Source organism: Caretta caretta, chromosome 4 (assembly GCF_965140235.1).
Source record: "Caretta caretta isolate rCarCar2 chromosome 4, rCarCar1.hap1, whole genome shotgun sequence".
Lineage (NCBI taxonomy): Eukaryota > Metazoa > Chordata > Testudines > Cheloniidae > Caretta > Caretta caretta.
The window spans coordinates 139,473,636-139,494,133 of record NC_134209.1 but is presented as its reverse complement, the minus strand read 5'-3'; the positions used below and the strand labels follow the sequence as shown (position 1 = coordinate 139,494,133).

The 20,498-nt window shown below is 42.6% G+C and overlaps 2 protein-coding genes across 3 annotated transcripts in view; one reads left to right on the top strand and one right to left on the bottom strand.

The window, feature by feature from the left end:
* Window positions 1-6,440, bottom strand: part of PTCD3 (pentatricopeptide repeat domain 3) — a 40,048-nt gene extending 33,608 nt beyond the window's left edge. Inside the window, exons 1-6 of the mRNA XM_048849186.2 lie at window positions 6,295-6,440; window positions 4,321-4,370; window positions 4,030-4,069; window positions 2,804-2,849; window positions 1,772-1,840; window positions 587-691 (exon numbers count right to left, since the gene is read on the bottom strand). Coding sequence (XP_048705143.2) covers window positions 587-691; window positions 1,772-1,840; window positions 2,804-2,849; window positions 4,030-4,069; window positions 4,321-4,370; window positions 6,295-6,398 — 414 coding nt within the window. The 5' untranslated portion in view covers window positions 6,399-6,440. The remainder of the gene's footprint in view (window positions 1-586; window positions 692-1,771; window positions 1,841-2,803; window positions 2,850-4,029; window positions 4,070-4,320; window positions 4,371-6,294) is intronic.
* The window catches only part of POLR1A (RNA polymerase I subunit A), a 56,868-nt gene continuing 42,794 nt past the window's right edge, over window positions 6,425-20,498 (top strand). The window contains exons 1-11 of one of the 2 annotated variants that reach the window (XM_048849180.2): window positions 6,425-6,706; window positions 7,601-7,805; window positions 10,420-10,569; window positions 10,646-10,753; window positions 12,270-12,355; window positions 12,478-12,587; window positions 16,142-16,228; window positions 17,000-17,102; window positions 17,543-17,705; window positions 19,519-19,692; window positions 19,937-20,059. In XM_048849180.2, the coding sequence (XP_048705137.2) occupies window positions 6,630-6,706; window positions 7,601-7,805; window positions 10,420-10,569; window positions 10,646-10,753; window positions 12,270-12,355; window positions 12,478-12,587; window positions 16,142-16,228; window positions 17,000-17,102; window positions 17,543-17,705; window positions 19,519-19,692; window positions 19,937-20,059 (1,386 nt within the window). In that variant the 5' untranslated portion in view covers window positions 6,425-6,629. Of the gene's footprint in view, window positions 6,707-7,166; window positions 7,290-7,600; window positions 7,806-10,419; window positions 10,570-10,645; window positions 10,754-12,269; window positions 12,356-12,477; window positions 12,588-16,141; window positions 16,229-16,999; window positions 17,103-17,542; window positions 17,706-19,518; window positions 19,693-19,936; window positions 20,060-20,498 lie in introns of those variants that run through there. The other variant, XM_048849181.2, reaches the window with a different exon arrangement.

The window sequence follows — 20,498 nt, the reverse complement described above, 5'->3', positions numbered from 1 at the left end:
AATCATTTTCTGGGGATTAGGGACTGCATTTCCTAACTGGACAGTCACTTACAAACTGGACCATCAACACTAAAATCATTGGTTTCAGAGTAACAGCCGTGTTAGTCTGTATTTGCAAAAAGAAAAGGAGTACTTGTGGCACCTTAGAGACTATCGGATGCGATGAAGTGAGCTGTAGCTCACGAAAGCTCATGCTCAAATAAATTGGTTAGTCTCTAAGGTGCCACAAGTACTCCTTTTCTTTTTACTAAAATCATTAGAATTAAAACCAAACTCGAGACCAAAAAAAAAAAAAAAAATCACCTAGATCCATTCACTCCTTACTTCTGCCTGAAAAGCCTTGACCGACTTCAATCACAAATGTTATCTGAGGTCTTAAGAGTTGTTCCCCTTGGTAAACCCAAACTGATATGTAGCTTATGTAAACAAGAGAACACTCAGTTATTTAGTGGTAAGTCATAAGGTTTTGCCATTTTTAGACTAATTTTTGGGCCCAGTCCTATAATCCTTATGCAAACAGTCCTACTGCCCATATTGCTACATAGCAAAAGTAGAGATACCATGACCACAAGAGCAGAGAGTTTACCGGTATATGAGGCTCCGCAATGTCCTTCTCAAAGAATCGAGGGAATTCGTTAACAATGTACTTTGCAGCATTTTTCCCAGACTCCCTGGACAACGAAAATAAACGCTGTATAGGAAGGAAAGGGGACAAGTTTGTTTCTTTACAATACCTAGTCCTCTGGGGGTCAAGTATGTCATGCCTCCCCCAGAGCATGAACACTTCTTAGGGACAGGAGGACACTCCTTCGCTATCTCAGCTGCTAAGCTCCCCCCGACCCCCATCTCACATTGACTACAGCAGCCTTGTCCTCTCTGACTTCACCTCTCCAATCTTCATTCTCAAATCACATCAGTCTCTATCCTAATTTTTATGGGATTCCAGTCACATCAAATTCAAGTTCCTGCGCTTCACTTTCAAGGTCTCATTTAATCTTGCTCCCACCTACGTTCCTTCTACTTGCCTTCTCTTATATTGCACTCCTTCCAATTCTGTCCCCCGCCCCACTCATGACTTTATGCCTTCTATCTGCTGCCCTCCATGCTTGAGATAAACCAGCTGCTGCTCTGCAAGTACCCTCTCTCTCTTTCAAAGCTTTCTTCCTCTCAACACTATTCTTTCCACACACTCCACTATAATATGGCTATTCTGTTTAAGACTGTAAGCTCTTACAAGTTGGGACAATTCGTTTCTTACGGTACATAGAGCAACACATACATTTACAATTCTATACAGATGTTTTAGCTCACATTTTTATTTCAAAATTTTACTAAATTGCAAGTGTATACTGTGTTGCAAGCATCAGCTCTAGAGACAGTATTTAAACTGAGTAATCATTGCACATAAACACCATCTGTGCAAAGGTTTGTATTCTTCAACGAAAACTGCATACCAGCAAAGAGTCTGGCAGTGCAGGCCAGTGGATAAGGTATTAAACTGAAGAAACAGTAGCAGTTCTTAAAGTGGAAAGGGAGCAGGCAGCTAAGTGTCTAGAGCAGGGGTCTGAGCCTGCTTGGTGGTGTTGCCCCAAGCCTGCCCAGAAGAACCTTATAATCAATAGGAAACCAGAAGTACTGAAGGAAAAAAATATTCTGAACGTGTTTAACGACTGATCAGAAACTATTTTCTTTTTCAATTAAAAAAAACCCCAAGGTGCCGACTTAATACCTGGGGGTAGAGTTCATCAAAGTTTCAAAATGGAATACTTACAGACTCAAAATAGTTTCTAGGTAGAAGGTAGGGGTCATCTTGAAACATATAATGAGCAGCTGTAGGATCCTACAGAAAGGAAAAGGCAGAATTTAAAGTTTTAGACAGGTGTATTGTAGATATATCTTATTTCATCTCTAAAATTAAGGGACTGTCAGCAGATCTAGTGCAATCACCTCTCTACCCCATTTTAAAGAGGAATATATTTATCTAGCAAAATATTCACCAGTTTGAAATGTAGCCATGTGTTGGTTTGGGAATAAATGATTAACCAGTTTTTCAGAAGTACGTAATAGGTATACATACATTATTAATACAGTGATCACATTAGATGGGAACCTAAATAACTAAGGTACGAAGAGCATCCTGCAAAGCAACAAGTGCCTTAACTGCCACAGAAATGAACGGAACCCAAGGGCTCTTAACACCTTGCATGACTGGGCTATTAATTCCAGGAATCAGCAACAAACACCAACTTCTCTGGGACTCTCTGTTCCTATGACTAACAGAATCTTGATTTAGAAGATTTCTGGTCTTTAGTCTATAATGCTTTTTAAGCAGGCTCATTTGGTACAGTCAGAGTGAAAACCAAGGGCCTGATTCTCTGCTACCAAGCACCTTGCATAATGAATGTAAAACTCTACCAGATCAGACGCTGACATTTTAAAATATGCTTCGCACTCATACTGCACTGATGAGAATGGCTGCACAATGTGCATGGCAACCGAGAATTAGGCTCTTATGGTCCACAGTACATGTGCAATCTCTCCTCCATTCTTTAACAGTTCAACACTGGTCTGACACATTATCTTAACATATTACTACAGAGCAACAGCTTCAGACAGGTTATTCATAGAAGACTCAAGGTGCTGAATGATGCAGCAAGTTTGTGCTCAGATGGCAACTAGGATCCCATTTTTCACTTATGATTGTGGCAGGTATATAAAAGGTCATCAGAATGCAAGTCTAGTGTATTAAAAAGCAGCACTACACAGTTCCACAGGATTGATTATAACCTAAGAAAGTACTTACCCTGTTTACTGTAGATGCAAGTGTTTGAAGAACTGCTAGTTTATCCCTAAATTTAAGAAACTTGCATTAATAGCGTGCAACAGGCTTTCAACATCAATTCATCCCATGTATTAACTTGTTGTCCTGTACTAGATGAATTGAGAGTCTCAAGGGATCAGGATTTTAAGAAAAATTGCACTGTCAAGTACAATGATGCTCTAAATATTCTAATCCTATTTAAAATACATTGTTTTCTCTTGGGACATGGAGAGAAGAAGGGGAATGAAAGCTTGACTGATGAAGTGGTGTTGAACCATTTAATTTAATACCCTATTATATATTTATTTAATTAGTATGAAATCATTGCAGCCAACACACTTAAGACTTTATAAAAATGTCTATATATGTATTTTCATCCCTTCCATGCCAGGTGCACTAGTTGAGAGAGAACTGGGGGGAGAGGGGTAAGGGAGAGAATGTTATCTCTGAAAGCCTCAAATCACAGAAACCAATTCTTGCACTGACTGAGGACTGGATATAGCAACCTATGCTGTGACTCTTGGGCTGATTGAAAGATATGTAGTTGATGGTGCCAAGAGCTACTCCTTTCTATAATACTCCCAGGCCTTGCAAATTCAAGGATCCAAACTCAAATCCTTCACAGGTAGCATGCTGTACTGACATTCAATTGCTAAGCACACCCATCCATATTGGTTTGCCTCTAATAGCTCACTTCTAGATCTGCAGTATAACTAGTAAGATTCACTCTGCACTCGAGTCAGCTCCCCTCCATGGATCAACTAGCAATGATAAGAATGGAGTGGGGTACACCCAATACCATATCTTCAGCATCGCCTCCACAATAATCCATTCTCCAAGATTTTAGAAATACAAGCTTCCTCCTGCTTTTATTTTATCTACTCCAATTAGGCAAAAGTTTATTTTAGCTATATTGAAATGTGCCTCAACCTCCCAAAAGATCAGTAAGATTTGGTTGGCTAGTAAACATGGTCTTTATGTAAGAAAAAAACAAAAGTACTGAAACAGAGGTTTTTTAAAGTGGCTTACTGGAGACAGAGCCCTTCATTCAGTTTCCCCATTGACTTTCTCCCTCATACCACAAATACACAAAACTGAGATTTCTTTACTGTTCGCATACACAAAAGTATAGAGGGACAGATGTCAGAAAAACTCCGGGGGCCCCAACTCGGAGGGAGAAGAGCAAGAGATGGGATATTAACACTCACCAAGTTTTCTTTCTTGGAACAACAATTTCTTCTTCAGTAACTTCAATAAGAAATATTGATCATAATACTGTTAGAACACAAACATGAGACTGGCATTTCTGCAACTACAACCAAACTGTTGATTATTCTAAGCTGTTAAAAGTCAAAAATAGCAGTCCTGATTTTTAAGATGGGCAATTCTGAACCTAATAAGTTTTAAATTCCTCTTTAGGTGCCTTGTTTATTTTAACTACATAACAGAGTACATTTTGCAGAGCTGTAAAAATGAACTATATAATTAAGATACTGTACCTCCTGGGTCAGCTTCAGTCTTCTGAAGTACTGCAGTTCCTGAACAATGCCTACAGACACCAAACATGGCCATGAGGGTTTTGAGTATCAGCATATATATTAATGTGTATTGCAAAAATGGATTTGCAGAATTCTGGACTGCAAGCAACTAGACCATTAACAAATGCAGGTCAGTGGCAATCCTACACAGTATTGCCAACCTTGGGGTTTTATCACAAGCCTCGTGATATGTTGTTTTTCTTAAAGCCCCAGCTCCAGGAATCAAGAATCTCTAGCCAAGTTTCTAGAGCAGTGGTTCCCAAACTTGTTCCGCCGCTTGTGCAGGGAAAGCCCCTGACGGGCCAGCCGGTTTGTTTACCTGCTGCGTCCACAGGTTCAGCCGATCGCGGCTCCCACTGGCCAGGGTTCGCTGCTCCAGACCAATGGGAGCTGCTGGAAGTGGTGCGGGCCAACATACGTACTGGCTGCCGCTTCCAGCAGCTCCCATTAGCCTGGAGCAGCGAACCGCAGTCAGTGGGAGCCGCGATCGGCCGAACCTGCGGACGCGGCAGGTAAACAAACCGGCTGGCCCGTCAGGGGCTTTCCCTGCACAAGCAGTGGAACAAGTTTGGGAACAACTGTTCTAGAGAAAAGCTTGAAAATGTGAACTCTAAAGGTTCCAAAAATGGAAGGCAATTTAAAAAATAAATTCTCAGGATTTTGTCCCTCTTCTCTATGTTTTTGAATACTTGCACTACCTGCACAAACACAAAGCTTTGTGCTGGAAGCTAGAACTAGGCTGAATGCTTATACAGAATCATAGAAGATTAGGGTTGGAAGAGACCTCAGGAGGTCATCTAGTACAACCCCCTGCTCAAGGCAGGGCCAACACCAACTATAGATCAATACAGATTAGATCTGTTTCAAAGAGCTCACAGGATGTAGATTGATTCAGAAATGAGCGTACCGCACCTCTACGTACTGTGCAGCCTACAGATAGCTAGCCATTTTGCACTGAATTTGGATGGGATTTGCTCTCTAGAGCACACAGAACATAAGAGAATGCCCTTTAACGCAATCCTCTCTTTTGTTCGCTTTGGTTTTCATGTCAATCTAACTTAAGAGTAATTTGTACTGAAATCTATTTGCTCCTATCAAATAAACAGGCTTAAACTTTGTATTAGACTGTGCCCCCAAACTTTGTTACAGCTCTGGGGCTGGTATACACTACAAGACTAAACACTGGCCCTGAGCCTGTGCAAAGAGTGAACCTACATGTATCTCACTGCAGGATCAGGGATGTGTGTTCGTTTTGTAACCAGGTCTCTCAACACTGCTATTAAAAAAAACCCGCCACGATATAGTTTTTTTCCTTTCCTCATCTCTCTCGCCTGTTAGATTGTAACTAAGGTCTCTAGCGTAGTGAGTGTTTACTACTCTGTTTGTTCAATGGGGTCCTCCGGAGTTCTGCCCAGACACTACTGCCATGAACGTAATTAACAAGAGTACACACCGGAAAAGGGGCCGTTTAAAAATAAATCAGCAACGGGCTAGCTCCCCCAGAACCGGTCCTGAAAATCGTGTGAGCGCGAATGCAGCCAGGGCAGACCCCTCCCCGGGCAGCTGCAACCCCCACGCAAACGGAGGCAGATCCCCTGCAATCCAGGGAAGGGTGGACAATCGTCTGCGCTGACAGCCTCCGGCCAGACCCCAACAGACAATTTAACTTCGGTAGAGTCGGAAAGTCAACCCCAGGAACCCCATCCGCGGGGCACAACGGCCACTGCGCACGCGCGGTTTCCTTAGCCGTTCCCGGAGCACCCGCATGAATTCCAGCACCTGGCTAGACCGCGCCGGGAGGGTGACTACACTGCGCAGGCGCAGCGCTCACTCGCTCTCGTGGCGCAGGCGCTGGCCTCATCGCCTCGCCCGCGTTACCGGCTCTTTCAGCCCAGGGCACGCGGAGCCGCTCTCCAGCCCGGCCCCTGCTCCTACCTGCTGCTCGCTCCCTTCCCCGCGCTGGGCAGCCGTAAGCTGCAGCGTCCGCTCAACAGCATCGCTCGCCGCCAGGAGCTGTGCCGCAACCACCTTCCCGCCATCTTAGCGGCCCGCCCGGGGGATGCTGGGAAGCGGGGGCGGTACCATTTGCCGCTGTGAGGAGGAGGGAAGCGGGAGACACCTTTCTCCAGGAAGTGGAGTTGGTATCGTCCAGAGACGGTCCCTCCCCCTGAGTGCGGGCACGCAGTTGGGGGCCGCGTGGTGCTCGTGGCTACCCGTTGTGGGAGTCTCTGGTGCCGGAACGGGAGGAGGGAGCGGCTTGAGCGCCCGCCATGAGGCCGCCCAGAGAGGTGCCGTGGCGGCGGCTGGCCGGTATTTCCTTCGGGATGTACACGGCCGAGGAGATCAGGTGAGGACCGGAGCCCGGAGGGCCCCCGCGGGAACTACTGCTCCCAGCATGCCTTGCGCCGCCGAGCGGCCAGAACCCCATGGACCCTTGGCGCATGCTATGCTGGGACGTGTAGTCCCTGGGTGGGACATCGCCCGTTGTGCTGGGCTCTCTTCCCAAGAGCCCCCCCCCCCCCACCGCTTGGGCTGGAGGGGGCTAGGTCGGCGCCCTTGTGCCTGCCCCGCTCCTGGAGCCCAGCGCAGCATGGGGGGGCCGGGAGCGTGCAGACTGGAGAAGGGTCTGGGGCGGCCCAGGCTGGAGGGGGGCTGTGGTGAAATGCAGCCTATGAGGCGGGGGGGGGGGGGGCGCTGGAGACAGGGGAAGGGGTGTCTTATGCCGTAGAATGGGAGCTAAAGTGGAGAGGAGAAGCCCCAGCCTGGGTGGGAGCGGGGCAGAGGAGGTGGCCCTCTTCTGTTGTGGAAGGGAGAAGAGGACCTGGTGCGTGATCCCAGGAGGGAGGGTACTTTAGCCAACTGCGGAGGGAGAGCTGCTGTTGTGTGCTGCCGGGAAGCAGACCCTGTGGTTATTAAAAATGGTACTTCTGGTAAGAATAGGAGTATTCCCTTGGGTGTCGTGACTAGCTTGCCTGGCATTCCTGCCACTGTTGGTGGTGCAGTGGTTAGAGCCTTTAAGGAAAAGTTTTCTATAGATGTGGCCCTATGACTGGGTATACAGAGGAAGCAAGTGAAACTGACTATACACAAAGTGCTGGCAAATGCACAAAAAAAAGGGGGAGGAGGAAGACGTGATAGTTTTCCCTAACTTTTTTGCTGTTACTCGTAACACCCAAGCATATACAAAGTTAACAATATCTGCCGTCATAGATGTAACTTCTTGTTTTTCTTTTATTTTTAGGAAACTAAGTGTAAAAGCTATAAGCAACCCTCGTTACCTAGATAACGTGGGCAACCCATCAGTAAATGGACTGTATGACTTGTCTTTGGGACCTCCTGATGCCAAAGAAGTGTGTACCACTTGTATGCAGGACTTCAACAACTGTCCCGGACACCTAGGCCACATAGATCTGCCACTGACTGTCTACAATCCTCTATTTTTTGATGTATGTATATGCTGCTGAGAATGTGTTAATGTTGTAGACTAGTCTTCACTAGCTAGTAGTCTAGTGTTTTTCAGAGCTAGTGATCTTTGAAGATTATTAAGGATTCAGTAGGTAGTGATACAGGGAAATCCTCCTCTGGTGAAATGTCTTCCATCAAAAGGACTTAATTTTAAACATATATTCACTGTAATAGTCAAATGATTCCTCCCTCTCTTTCCCACTTGCTATTGCCATGTCTTCACTTACAGTGAGAAACCTCTGTAGTAAGACTAGCCAAACTTATTTTCACCTAATAGAAGAAACTGTAATAAAATGAGGAGCGAAGGGTCACATCCTACCTTGTAGTAGCGATGTATGCACCACTCCTCCTTGCTTAGCCAGAGGACATATAGAGAAGATTAATATAGCAGAACTAATTTATGGTGGAATGAAATTTCAGCATAAGCACAGTGAAGTTTCACTATAAGAGGAGTCAGATTTCAAAGTAGCAGCCGTGTTAGTCTGTATTTGCAAAAAGAAAAGGAGTACTTGTGGCACCTTAGAGACTAACCAATTTATTTGAGCATAAGCTTTCGTGAGCTACAGCTCACTTCATTGGATGCATTCGATGAAGTGAGCTGTAGCTCACGAAAGCTTATGCTCAAATAAATTGGTTAGTCTCTAAGGTGCCACAAGTACTTTTTTTTTTTATAAGAGGAGTGAAAGTCCATTGAAATGTACTTAAACCTTTCAGACTTTCACTCCAGTTCGCTGTAACATTCACTGCAAGCAGATGCCATTTTATTTGAGTAAGGCTAAGATTTAGTCATGGTTATTTTTAGTAAAAGTCATGGACCAGTCACGGTCAATAAACAGGTTTCAGAGGAACAGCCGTGTTAGTCTGTATTCGCAAAAAGAAAAGGAGTACTTGTGGCACCTTAGAGACTAACCAATTTATTTGAGCATGAGCTTTCGTGAGCTACAGCTCACTTCATCAGATGTTTACCGTGGAAACTGCAGCAGACTTTATATACACACAGAGAATATGAAACAATACCTCCTCCCACCCCACTGTCCTGCTGGTAATAGCTTATCTAAAGTGATCAACAGGTGGGCCATTTCCAGCACAAATCCAGGTTTTCTCACCCTCCACCCCCCCACACAAATTCACTCTAGCACCAGCAGGAGAGTGAATTTGTGTGGGGGGGTGGAGGGTGAGAAAACCTGGATTTGTGCTGGAAATGGCCCACCTGTTGATCACTTTAGATAAGCTATTACCAGCAGGACAGTGGGGTGGGAGGAGGTATTGTTTCATATTCTCTGTGTGTATATAAAGTCTGCTGCAGTTTCCACGGTAAACATCTGATGAAGTGAGCTGTAGCTCACGAAAGCTCATGCTCAAATAAATTGGTTAGTCTCTAAGGTGCCACAAGTACTCCTTTTCTTTTTGGTCAATAAACAAAAATTCACAGCCCCATGACATGTCCATGACTTGAACTATATACCCCTGACAAAATCTGGAGGGCTCCGGGGGCATCCGTTGGTGCACTGGAGGGGGTGGGGGACGGACTCCGGGGTGCATGCTGGTGCTCCAGGCAGTGTGCGGGGAGGATGGGACTCTGGAGCACCCACTGGTGCTCCAGTTGGGGGTGGGGGTTGGGCAGCCCTGAGGTCAGTCGCACCTGCTGGCTGCAGAAGCCATGGATGTCCTGGAAAGTCACAGCCTTATTTATGAGGTATTGAGGATGTAATACTTGAATGGTACCATTTACTGTAAGATGTGCCTTGGTTAAACACAAATTGATAATAAAATAATTATTAGTAATATTACAAATTAGTAATAATACTTTAGTTTAGCATTTAATTTATATTGCTTATTATCCAAAATCTCAAAGGGCTTTACAGACATTAAGGGCTTGTCTACACTTGGAAATTTATTTAAATAGGTATTGTGGAGTAAGAGCAGTCACACAGGAGCTGATACCAACTCACTAGTCCAGAATTCTGGAAGAGCTGTTTAGGTAAATATCCAAGTGAAGGAAAGCCCAAAGAGCTACATCCTGCAGTATGCTGAGTGGCTGAGGAGAGATGCTGAACTCCTGTTGATTTCAGTAGAGCTCGAGGGCACTCCATGCATACTTGATCCTGGAAGGTGCTGTCCATACGCAAAGTCTCACATCTCTGTAACATGCTGCAGCTAATTCAAAATCAGTGGGTAACTACTATCCCCAAACTAACTTTTATAAATATGAAAAGGTCCTTCACTCTGAGCCTCATCAGCTGTTTTGAAGCAGGATGCTACCTCTGGATGCCTCTTTCTCCTTGATCAGGGCATAGAGTCTCAGATACCATGGCGAGGGGTATGGTATATGAACCTGAATAGAAATAAAGTGAAGCGGTTCTGCTGCTGTCCGGGATGTGGAGGGAGAAGCTGGCTCTTATGGGTGGGCTCAGGGCTTCAAGGAAACCCTTCCCTGTTTGAGAGCATTGGAAGCTAGAGACTTTCTGTATTGCAGACTGGTAACTTCTGTCTTCCAGATAACTGATTCGTTTTAAGGAAAATGCCAACTTCCCTCCAATTCTTCTATTTTCCACACCATTAAATCTACCAGACTAATTTTTGTTTTCTTTTCAGAAATTATACCTTCTGATCCGAGGTTCTTGTTTAAACTGTCACTTGCTGACCTGTACTCGAGCTGTGGTTCACCTATTGCTTAGCCAGCTGAAAGTCTTGGAGAGGGGATTGCTTGATGCGGTCTGTGATCTTGAGGCCATCCTGAATAGGGTAGGTATCCCCTTGTTTGAGTTTGCAGCATTGTAATGGTGTGATGATGCTAATTTTCTCTTCCTCTGTCTTTCAGTTTTTGGATGAAAACACAGATGCATCTGGTTTAGACATCGAAGAAGAGTTAAATCGTCATGTGAATGAAATACTACAAAATCATCAACTAGGAGATCAGTGCTCACATGTGAGTAGAATAAGTGATCTTTCTTGGAATCTCAGGCTTGCCATGTGTGTACCTCTTTAAATAAGTAGTTTAGTCAGGTATCTTCCAGATTTTATCCCAGAGTTGTGAATGATGCTGCTTTAGAGGGGGGAAAAAAGGTGACTTGTGGCCAAGTGTTTATAGTGGAGCTGCCATTGGATCCATAACAGAATAAGAACTTAGTACCATCCCAAAAGAGTGTTGTTTGTGGTGTGTGTGTCATTTTGTGTGCATGTGTGAAGGGAAATAATTTGATAGTGCTTTGAGAATAATTATGTAAATGAGATAAAACTAACAGTCATTAAAGCTGTCTTGCAAATATTATGTGCTTGAGGCTGTAGCAGGTCCTTTTAAGAAGTCAAGAATATTTTGTATGTATCTAAATATCTTAGGATATCTTATGTGAACAAGCCACAGAATAGCTATAATCAGGTAAAGTAATTTTCCTACAATGTTTATCTTTCTTGAGTTTGTCACTTGTTCCTTGTGAGAGGAATGTTGCTATAATGAAGCTCTTATGCATTCTTAGGACAACAGAAATCCTTTGGCATGAAAAATCTGCAGATTCTGAAGATTTACTGCCACTCCACAAATTTTTTCTGTTTTGTACACAATTTAAGCTTTGACTCAAAATTTGTAGCCTTTCTGATTTCAAAGACCCACTAGCATAGTCTTGGGTTTAGAATTAGACAGTGAAACTAGCAGTAATGGAAATGTTGACACCCCACTGCCTGTCGGCCTCAGTTGGGGGTGGGGGATACCTGAAAAGCCTTATTGTGACAGTTAAAATGCTAACACATTGTCTATTTCTGAGGACTGAGGTGTATTCTCCTACCAGTCCTAAGTACAGGATGCTTACAGGTGCCTTATCCTGCAATCCTGCTGCATGTTGGACTCCCGTTGACAGCAGTGTGAGTTCTCACAGAGGACTTTATATGATCAGGTTACATAACATGGTAAAAACACCAGTACTCTCCCTACACTAGTGTTTCTGCTGTTGCTACCATCAGCATAACCATGCTGGGGCTAAGGCAGTAAGGGGAAGACATTTCAAAAGTCTAATGTCAACACTGCCTAAAGTCCGAGATTTAATTTCTTGTCCCATTCTCTAAGCCACCAGGTACCAGGAGCACTGTGAAGACAAGACACATACAGTCCCAGTTAGGTGTCAGGCAGTGTCTTCCATCAGTCAGTGATCCCTCTGGCCAAAATGTATCCCATCAATTTATTCTTGTCTGAAAGATTGTTAGCCACATATAGGGTGGATTTAAAAAAATCTGGGGAATCTTTGGGTCTCTGGAGAATTTGGGAGAATCTCAGCTGAAGGGGACATTAGGTGATTAAGGCATGTATTTAATCAATAAAGGCAAATTTAATTAACTGCTATTATTCAGCATTAGAAATAAAATCTATTTTGTGTGTGTACCTCTTAAATTGTAGCTTTTATTGTCACTTTTATCATTTTTAAGGCTTTGGGTTTTGTTTTTCTCCATTTTAGGTAAAAAACGTGTGTGAGTGTAGGAGTAAACTGATTGCACAGTTTTGGAAACTGCATATGACTTCAAAGAGATGCCCAAACTGCAAGTAAGTATGACTATGTGCAGAGAAAGCAAGTAGCCTTGTGGATTTGTTTCTTGTAATATAGATAGTCATTCGAACATTGCAAACCATTACACTAACTTTTGTTTTTCCTGCTTTTCTTCAAGATCTAGAAGATCACAGGTACGGAAAGAGCACAATAGCAAGTTGACAGTAACCTACCCCACTGTGGTACAGCAGAAGTCTGGCAAAGAGGCCATCTTGGAGGAGCCAGCAAGTAAAACACATTTTTGTTCTGTGCAAATAGTAGTATAATATTTGTATTTGTCATCTTACTTAAGGGCCACAGATCAACTACAATGGGCACTTCAGCATGCTTGCAACTCGGGGGCACAGCCAGATCTAAAGTTCCCTCCAGTTTTCTGTACTTAACCAGCCCTCTGTGCTGCAGAGATTTTTCTGAGGAAAATTCCAGCTTTTTATTTCAAATATCTGATTTATAAGTCAGCTCAATAATTTGGCTTTGCTTTGTGAGTTGCTCTAGCAGCTGGCACCCCTGCTGATTTCAGGGAGAGAGAGAGGCTGAGAAAGCACAAACATCTAGCAGCTGTAACTCAGTGATTCATCAATGTCTTGGAACTCTCTTCCTTCCATAGACAACAGTCTTTTCTGGTCATAACAAGCAACATGTCTCTGGGATTTTTCATAAACAAACTAGGAAGAAAATGATAATCCCACAGACAAAATAAACTTCTCTCATAGGAAGAGCAGTTTCCTATTTCTGTATGCACTGCACATCAGAGATGAACATCAAGGCAGAATGGTTTACAAGACAGAAGCTGTATTACACAGAGTGGAGCCTGCACCTGGAGGTATCTTCACTCATTTTTAGTTAGTTTGGTGGGCTGCTGATTGACCTCTTTGCATCTGCAATAAAGCATCTTGTTTGTGTCTCCACTTGTGAGGACTAGGGATGTGAAGTGACACAGTGTTCTAGAGTTAGCAATGGCCTCTGCTGTATGTCTTTCCTCTACTCCTTAGGACTAAAGACAAGAATATCAGTGATCCTGTTTTTGTACTGTTTTGGCTGGAGAGACTGGTTCTCAGCCCTGATTTGCCTAGCACTGGACGTCCTGATACTTTTCTCACAGAGCAGGTCTATTCTTGAAAGACTGATCCTCTGTCCAGACCCAGACAGGTTTAAAATGGATATGGTGATTAATCCTTTCTTAGCCACTAAAAGGATGTCAACAGACAGCTTATTCTACTGACTGGTGCAAAGACCCTGGTTTAACTACCATGATAAAATAAGTGAAACTAGCATGACTTCCTTCCAAGGGGCGGTAATGTGGGTGGACGAGTGTCAAAGCTCTGCATTGTTATTCTCTGCATGTTCAAGAGTGTGTGTTATTGTGGGATGTTTTTTGCAATTCCCAACATTAAACATTTTCTTTGGGTGACTACTCAGATTTCATTCCTACAAGGTCGTAGAGCATCACTTTGAGACCTCATTCTGGTCAATATGCCCTGTGGATGATATTGTTGTACTTTCTAACCATTAAAGAAGCTGCTATCTTTAATCAGGTGAGTTTCCAAATTTGAGCGCTTTCTCTGATGAGATGCAGTATTGTACTTCTAGGCCAGACAAGTAGTCCTCACCTTCTTCATAGCATTCGTTTTCAAAGCATATTCAAGAAATATGTTTCCTTCTATCAGCCATCAAAGGCCAGTCTTTAAGAGCCCAGACAATCCCATGGCAGAGAAGTCTTATATGTCCTGTAATGAGATGGGCTAGGTGGCCACATAAATTCACCAAATTCTACCTATTGGTCATCCAGTCGTAAGCCAATGATATTTTTGGCAGAAGTCATCTGCAGGCTTTAGTGCCTTTGTAGGGGGAAGACAGAGGACATCTAACTTGTCTTACTTCTGGATATCATTGTTTAAAGAACAATCTTACCTTCCTTCCCAGGAGGCACACTACTGTGAGGATCTCATTAAAACTGATCTGTGGGCCCCAGTATGAAGAAGAATATGTGAGCTTAGTGAAAATTTCCTCTTTTTGAGTAATAAGGTCCATGCCTCTGGCCCACCCTGGAGACAAAGGAATCAATCATCCATAATAGAGAAATGGACATCCTAAGATTCAGGTTTAATTTGTTTGGGGGAAATTATTCCCATGCTCAACAGTAGGAGAAAATATTGTTTGATTTCTTTCCCCCACTGTATAGATAACAGTCTCTAGCATTCTTAAAACTACAATACCCACCTGGGGAAATGAGGAAACAGATTGACAGAGCGAGAAGGGTACCCAGAAGTCACCTACTACAGGACAGGCCCAACAAGGAAAATAACAGAACACCACTGGCCATCACATACAGCCCCCAGCTAAAACCTCTCCAGCACATCATCAGCGATCTACGACCTATCCTGGAAAACGATCCCTCACTCTCTCAGACCTTGGGAAGCAGGCCAGTCCTCGCTTACAGACAACCCCCCAACCTGAAGCAAATACTCACCAGCAACTACACTCCACAACACAGAAACACTAACACAGGAACCAATCCCTGTAACAAACCTCGTTGCCTACTCTGTCCCCATATCTACTCTAGTGACACCATCAGAGGACCCAACCACATCAGCCACACCATCAGGGACTCCTTCACCTGCACATCTATTAATGTGATATATGCCATCATGTGCCAGCAGTGCTCTTCTGCCATGTACATTGGCCAAACCAGACACTCCCTCCGTAAAAGAATAAATGGACACAAATCTGGCATGAGGAATGGTAACATACAAAAGCCAGTAGGAGAACACTTCAATCTTCCTGGACATTCTATAACAGATTTAAAAATAACTATACTTGAAAAAAAACTTCAGAAACAGACTTCAAAGAGAAACTGCAGAACTAAAATTCATTTGCAAATTTAACACCATTAATTTGGGCTTGAATAGGGACTGGGAGTGGCTGGCTCACTACAAAAGCAACTTTCCCTCTCCTGGAATTGACACCTCCTCATCAATTATTGGGAGTGGACTAAATCCACCCTGATTGAATTGGCCCTGTCAGCACTGGTTCTCCACTTGTGAGGTGACTCCCTTTTCTTCATGTGTCAGTATAATAATGCCTGCATCTGTAATTTTCACTCCATGCATCTGAAGAAGTGGGTTTTTTTACCCCCAAAAGCTTATGCCCAAATAAATCTGTTAGCCTTTAAGATGCCACCAGACTCGTTTTTACAGTCTCTAGGAAGTAAGATGGAATTCTGGCTGTAGAAGCTGTCACAATTGAAGGGACCTTTTGGAGCCAGGACATTCATTCCCTTGCCAGTGACTGAAGATCCTGGTTCTGCCCCAAAGTAGGCAAGCAATCTGTAGCTCTGTTGTATCAGATCTGTGTATTTATTACTTGAAGAAAGGGAAATTTTTCATGTGAAGTTGGATACGTTTTCCCTATGGTAATCCACAGGGTAAATTTTTCCTGTTGAACTAATCTGGACTTGTACACACCTCCTAAAATGTATATGTCAGACTTGGCTTTAATTGTTTCAATTCTGTTGACTGTGACCAGCTTCATGACTGTCATATCATGCATATTTTATTTTAATTTTACTTGAAAAGCAGTTGGTTTACTTGACTTGATTTCCCCATAACATAGGTTGCATCAATAAAGCGCCCTTGCAGATGCCAGCGAATGGTGCTCAGTCAGTTGTGTTTTCTGTTGATTTGCTCCTTTCCATTCCTTTCTCTAAGTGGAAACAGAATTTGACTTTTTCACAGTTACTATCAAAAGGAAATATATCAAAATAACTTTTTTTCACCCCTCAGTTATAGATGAGACTCAGTTGGGGAAAAGAGGTTACTTGACACCCATTACTGCCAAAGACCACATTGTGGCTCTGTGGAAAAATGAAGGTAACTGTTGTTAGACCAAAGCTACTTCAGATTTCTCAATGCTTATATGTTGTATTCCTATCCCCTACCTTTCATCTTTGTTTCTTTAGCTTATCAGGGAAGATATTGATATTTTTTTTTCTTTGTTTGTACAGTGCCCAGCATAATGATCTAAATTGGGGATTAAATTAAAATCTGTATCATAATGTGTATGCAGAAATAAGTTTATATAGGCCACCTAAAATCTGGTATTTCTTTACTTTACAACCTAAATGTGCTCTTATTACAGGGTTTTGTGGTGTGTTTTTTTTTTTTTTTTTGTATGGAATACAGGTCTAGTATATATTGTATGCACAATGAGACCAAGTGACGTGGGGGAGTGGAACATAATATCCTGTGAAACAGCATTGACATTTGCTCATATGGCTCTTTGGAGAGATGTGGCAAACCAGATAGGATATTGCTAAGTCAAAGGCTAATTAGAAGTGTTTTCAGTTGTCCGTTTGGTAATACAGAACCTCCTTCCCTTTTATAGCAAGTAATAGGAACCCAAGGACATGCATATATAAAACAAAACCCTGAAGGTTACAATAGCATAAGGACAAGAAATAACTACTGACTAGTAAATAATTTAATTTGTCTGTGTGGTGGATGCCATTGGTATTTAGCATTTGGTCTAGATCTTTAAACCAGTTAAATGCCATTAGTCCATCACCAAATGCATTTGTGAGTTTGGATGCCTAGAGTACAGCAGACCTAATTCAAGTTTTATCTCTTCTCTGTACTACTTAGGTTTCTTTCTAAATCACCTTTTCTCTGGTCTGGAGGTGGGTGAGAATTCAGAATTCAGCCCTGATATGTTCTTTCTAGATCTCCTTGTGGTTCCACCTTCAAGGTAACAAAACTTGTGAAACTTTGTAGAATTTAGTTATTGGCACATACTGTTTGCAAAAGTCAGAAATACAGACTCCTAGGGCATAGGTTCTGCTCTGTTATAATGTTAGAGTAATGTAATTCAGGAAAAATCCCAATAATAATAATCAAAGATGTCTTTCACCAGGTTCCCTGGGAAAACTATTGAAGGACTGAAATGCTATTTACAAGTAATGTTCCAAGTTACTATAGTAACTGTGTGATAATATGTACTTGTTTGTACCAGTGGAATTTCTTGTAAGAGGAGTGATCTTTCAGCATGACAATGTTGCTTGTAAAGGTTGCATGTGAACTAATAGTTCACATTGCTATTTCTAATGTAACGAAGATGACGGGGGGATGGGCAGGAGGTTATTGTTTCTATTGGCTTTATCCCTGTATAATGAGTACGGCCTGCCTTAGGTATCGTCCTGTGAATCGTCTTGGAGACCAGATGTTTACAAATGGTCAAACTGTGAACTTGCAGGCTGTCATGAAAGATGTCCAATTAATAAGGAAGCTTCTGGCTTTCATGGCTCAAGAACAAAGTCAACCAATACAGCTTGTAGAGAATGAAATCCAGAAGGTAAGAGCAGCCGCATACCTGAGTATCCAAAGTGAAAAAATAATGTAAAATTCAAGAAGATTCTAAAACTGCTCTAATAAAGATCGTAGAGTGCGTCAGCAGGCCATTTATGACTGGAGAGGGTCTCTACCTGTCCGGGCTTGTATGCTATTGTCCCAAGGACACCTGCTGCAAGGGGAAAGCAGTTTGCTCACAGACTTCTATTGCTGATTTTTCTGCATTTATTAATAAAGTGAATGTTTGGTGTGTAAGAGAGAATGGGCAACTAGCACTGGAGAGTGAAGTCCTCTGTTCACTGGGTTGGTACGGCACAGACCACCAAAGTGGAAGTTTCTGCCATTCTACTCTGAACATATGTCCTTGCTGAGATGCAGGAAGTGGGATTACCACTGTGGGTAAGGGGCAATTCAGCTTCTGAGGCTAAGGTGAGTACTGCCCATTAGTAGCTAGGCTGGCATCAACTAATTCACTCGGGCCACAAAATAGCAGTTAGTTGGTAACAATGTTCAGTCACTGCTGACCTAAGCTGTTTTCACATGAGTGAACTAGAAGTGGAAAGCTCCATATCCAGTCACCAATCCTCTGAAACATCCAGACCCACGTCATTTCCCAGTTGGATCATATTGAGAGCTGCCAGGGGAATGCTGGGGAAGCCCTGTACCGATGATTTCTGAATTTAACATATGAGCCACTTTAGCTGCAATCAGGGTATGCCCAACACTTGCATAGGGGCCTTTCTCCCCCAGATTTAAGTACTCTCCTTTATGGTTGCACTCCTGACTGTGGAGTGGCATCCAAATATTTTACTTCTATTATTATGATTTATATTTTTTAACATTTAGATTGAGGTAGCACTTACAGGCCTTAACTAGGTCAGTCACTGTTACGCTAGGTGCTGTACAAACATATGGTAAATTACAGTCCTGGGTCTCTGTCAAACATGTTCTGTGTTTCTCATCCTCAGATAAGAAACATTTGCACCTTTTAGCTAGCAGAGGAATTCCCCAATTCCAGTTCAAAACATGCTAAACCTAAAAAAAAGTAGGACTAGAAATAAACTGTAATCCAATTGAGTGCCTCTCTCCAGGTATATAGTCCAGGGTTGCTGTATGTTATGATGTCTCTTTGACACAGATGCTTGGCATCAGCTCAACTAAATACTCCTTTTGATTTACATTCATTACAATAACCTCACGGAAGGCATTGTAAATTATTTTAATCACTTGGAGTTTCACCACTAGGTGGAGCTTTATCTTCAGCTATTTGAAACTGCTTGAGATAGGCATGCAATTAACTATGTTTGGAAATTGGCCATGGCACAGACTGTAATACCTCTTATGAAAAAATGGCGTAGAGTTTTTAATGGTTGTGAGAAATTAGGATTTTGGATTATTTTTATCCAAAAGATGGTGTCTCCCAGCAGTACAGTGGCTCCTAGCATCTTGCTGGGTCACTCACTCAATGCTGACTCGGATGGGAGACTGTCATCTATTTAGTTACCAACTATTTAATCCCTATCGCTGTGTGTTACATATTGTTTTCTTTGGAAGTCTCCTATCCAGGGGCTAACAAGGCCTGACCCTGTTTAATTTTTGAGGTTTCATAACAGAATAGCCTAACACAGTATGTTGAGATAATCTAAAAGTAACATGTATCTTGTTAATGATTCATTATGTTTCTTAGATTTAATCAGATGGACAAAAATGAGCCACGTTTCAGCTGTGATTTCTTTTGAGAGCTTAATGCTATAAACACAAGGCTGGTAAAACAGGAATTGAATTTTTTAAATCCTGGTTCTCGTACGTTTCCACAGGTGACAGATGAGCCATTAGAATCACTGGATCGTTCAGTCCTGGCTATGATCTCAGGGCAGAGCACTGCAGATAAACTGTACAACATTTGGATTCGTCTTCAGAGCCATGTCAATATTGTGTTCGACAGTGACATGGACAAACTAATGACAGAAAAATATCCTGGTATCCGTCAGGTGAGAGTCAAGGGAGTCTCAAACAGACTTCACTAGACTTTGTGTGGTAAGAGACGGCTGTAGAGAGAAGCACGAAGGGAATAAGTATGAAAAGTGAAGTAGTTGTGTTTAATTTGTACGCATTTCCATGGCACTCATCACTATAGTATCTAGTGAGTTTGAATGACTCGGATACTTTGATACAGTATATTTGTAACATCTGCACTTTTTTGTTTCATCATTCTTTTAATTTCCACTTTCAAAGATACTGGAGAAAAAGGAAGGACTGTTCCGCAAGCACATGATGGGAAAACGTGTGGATTACGCTGCTCGGTCAGTCATCTGCCCTGACATGTACATTGCTACCAATGAGATTGGTATTCCTATGGTAAGGAAAAATAAAGTATGAGGTATGTTAGGACAAGCCTGTAGGTGGGATTGCAGTGTAGCTTATTTGACAATGAAGTTACCAATTTTAAATTTGTATATTCACCTACTGATCCAGTCTCTTACCCCACAGCCCCTGATTCTCACAGTATCTCCATTATCCTGCAAAGCAGATTCCCCTTACATTTAATCTGATTGTTACATCTGTGTTAATAAAAAGATACAAAGAGTCCTGTGGCACTTTATAGACTAACAGACGTATTGGCGCATGAGTTTTTGTGGGTGAATACCCACTTTGTCAGATGCATGTCTGCTAATTACTGACATGCATCCGACAAAGTGGGTATTCACCCATGAAAGCTCATGCTTCAGTACGTCTGTTAGTCTATAAGGTGCCACAGGACTCTTAGTCTGGATCTGTAAAAGCGGCAAACAGGGCT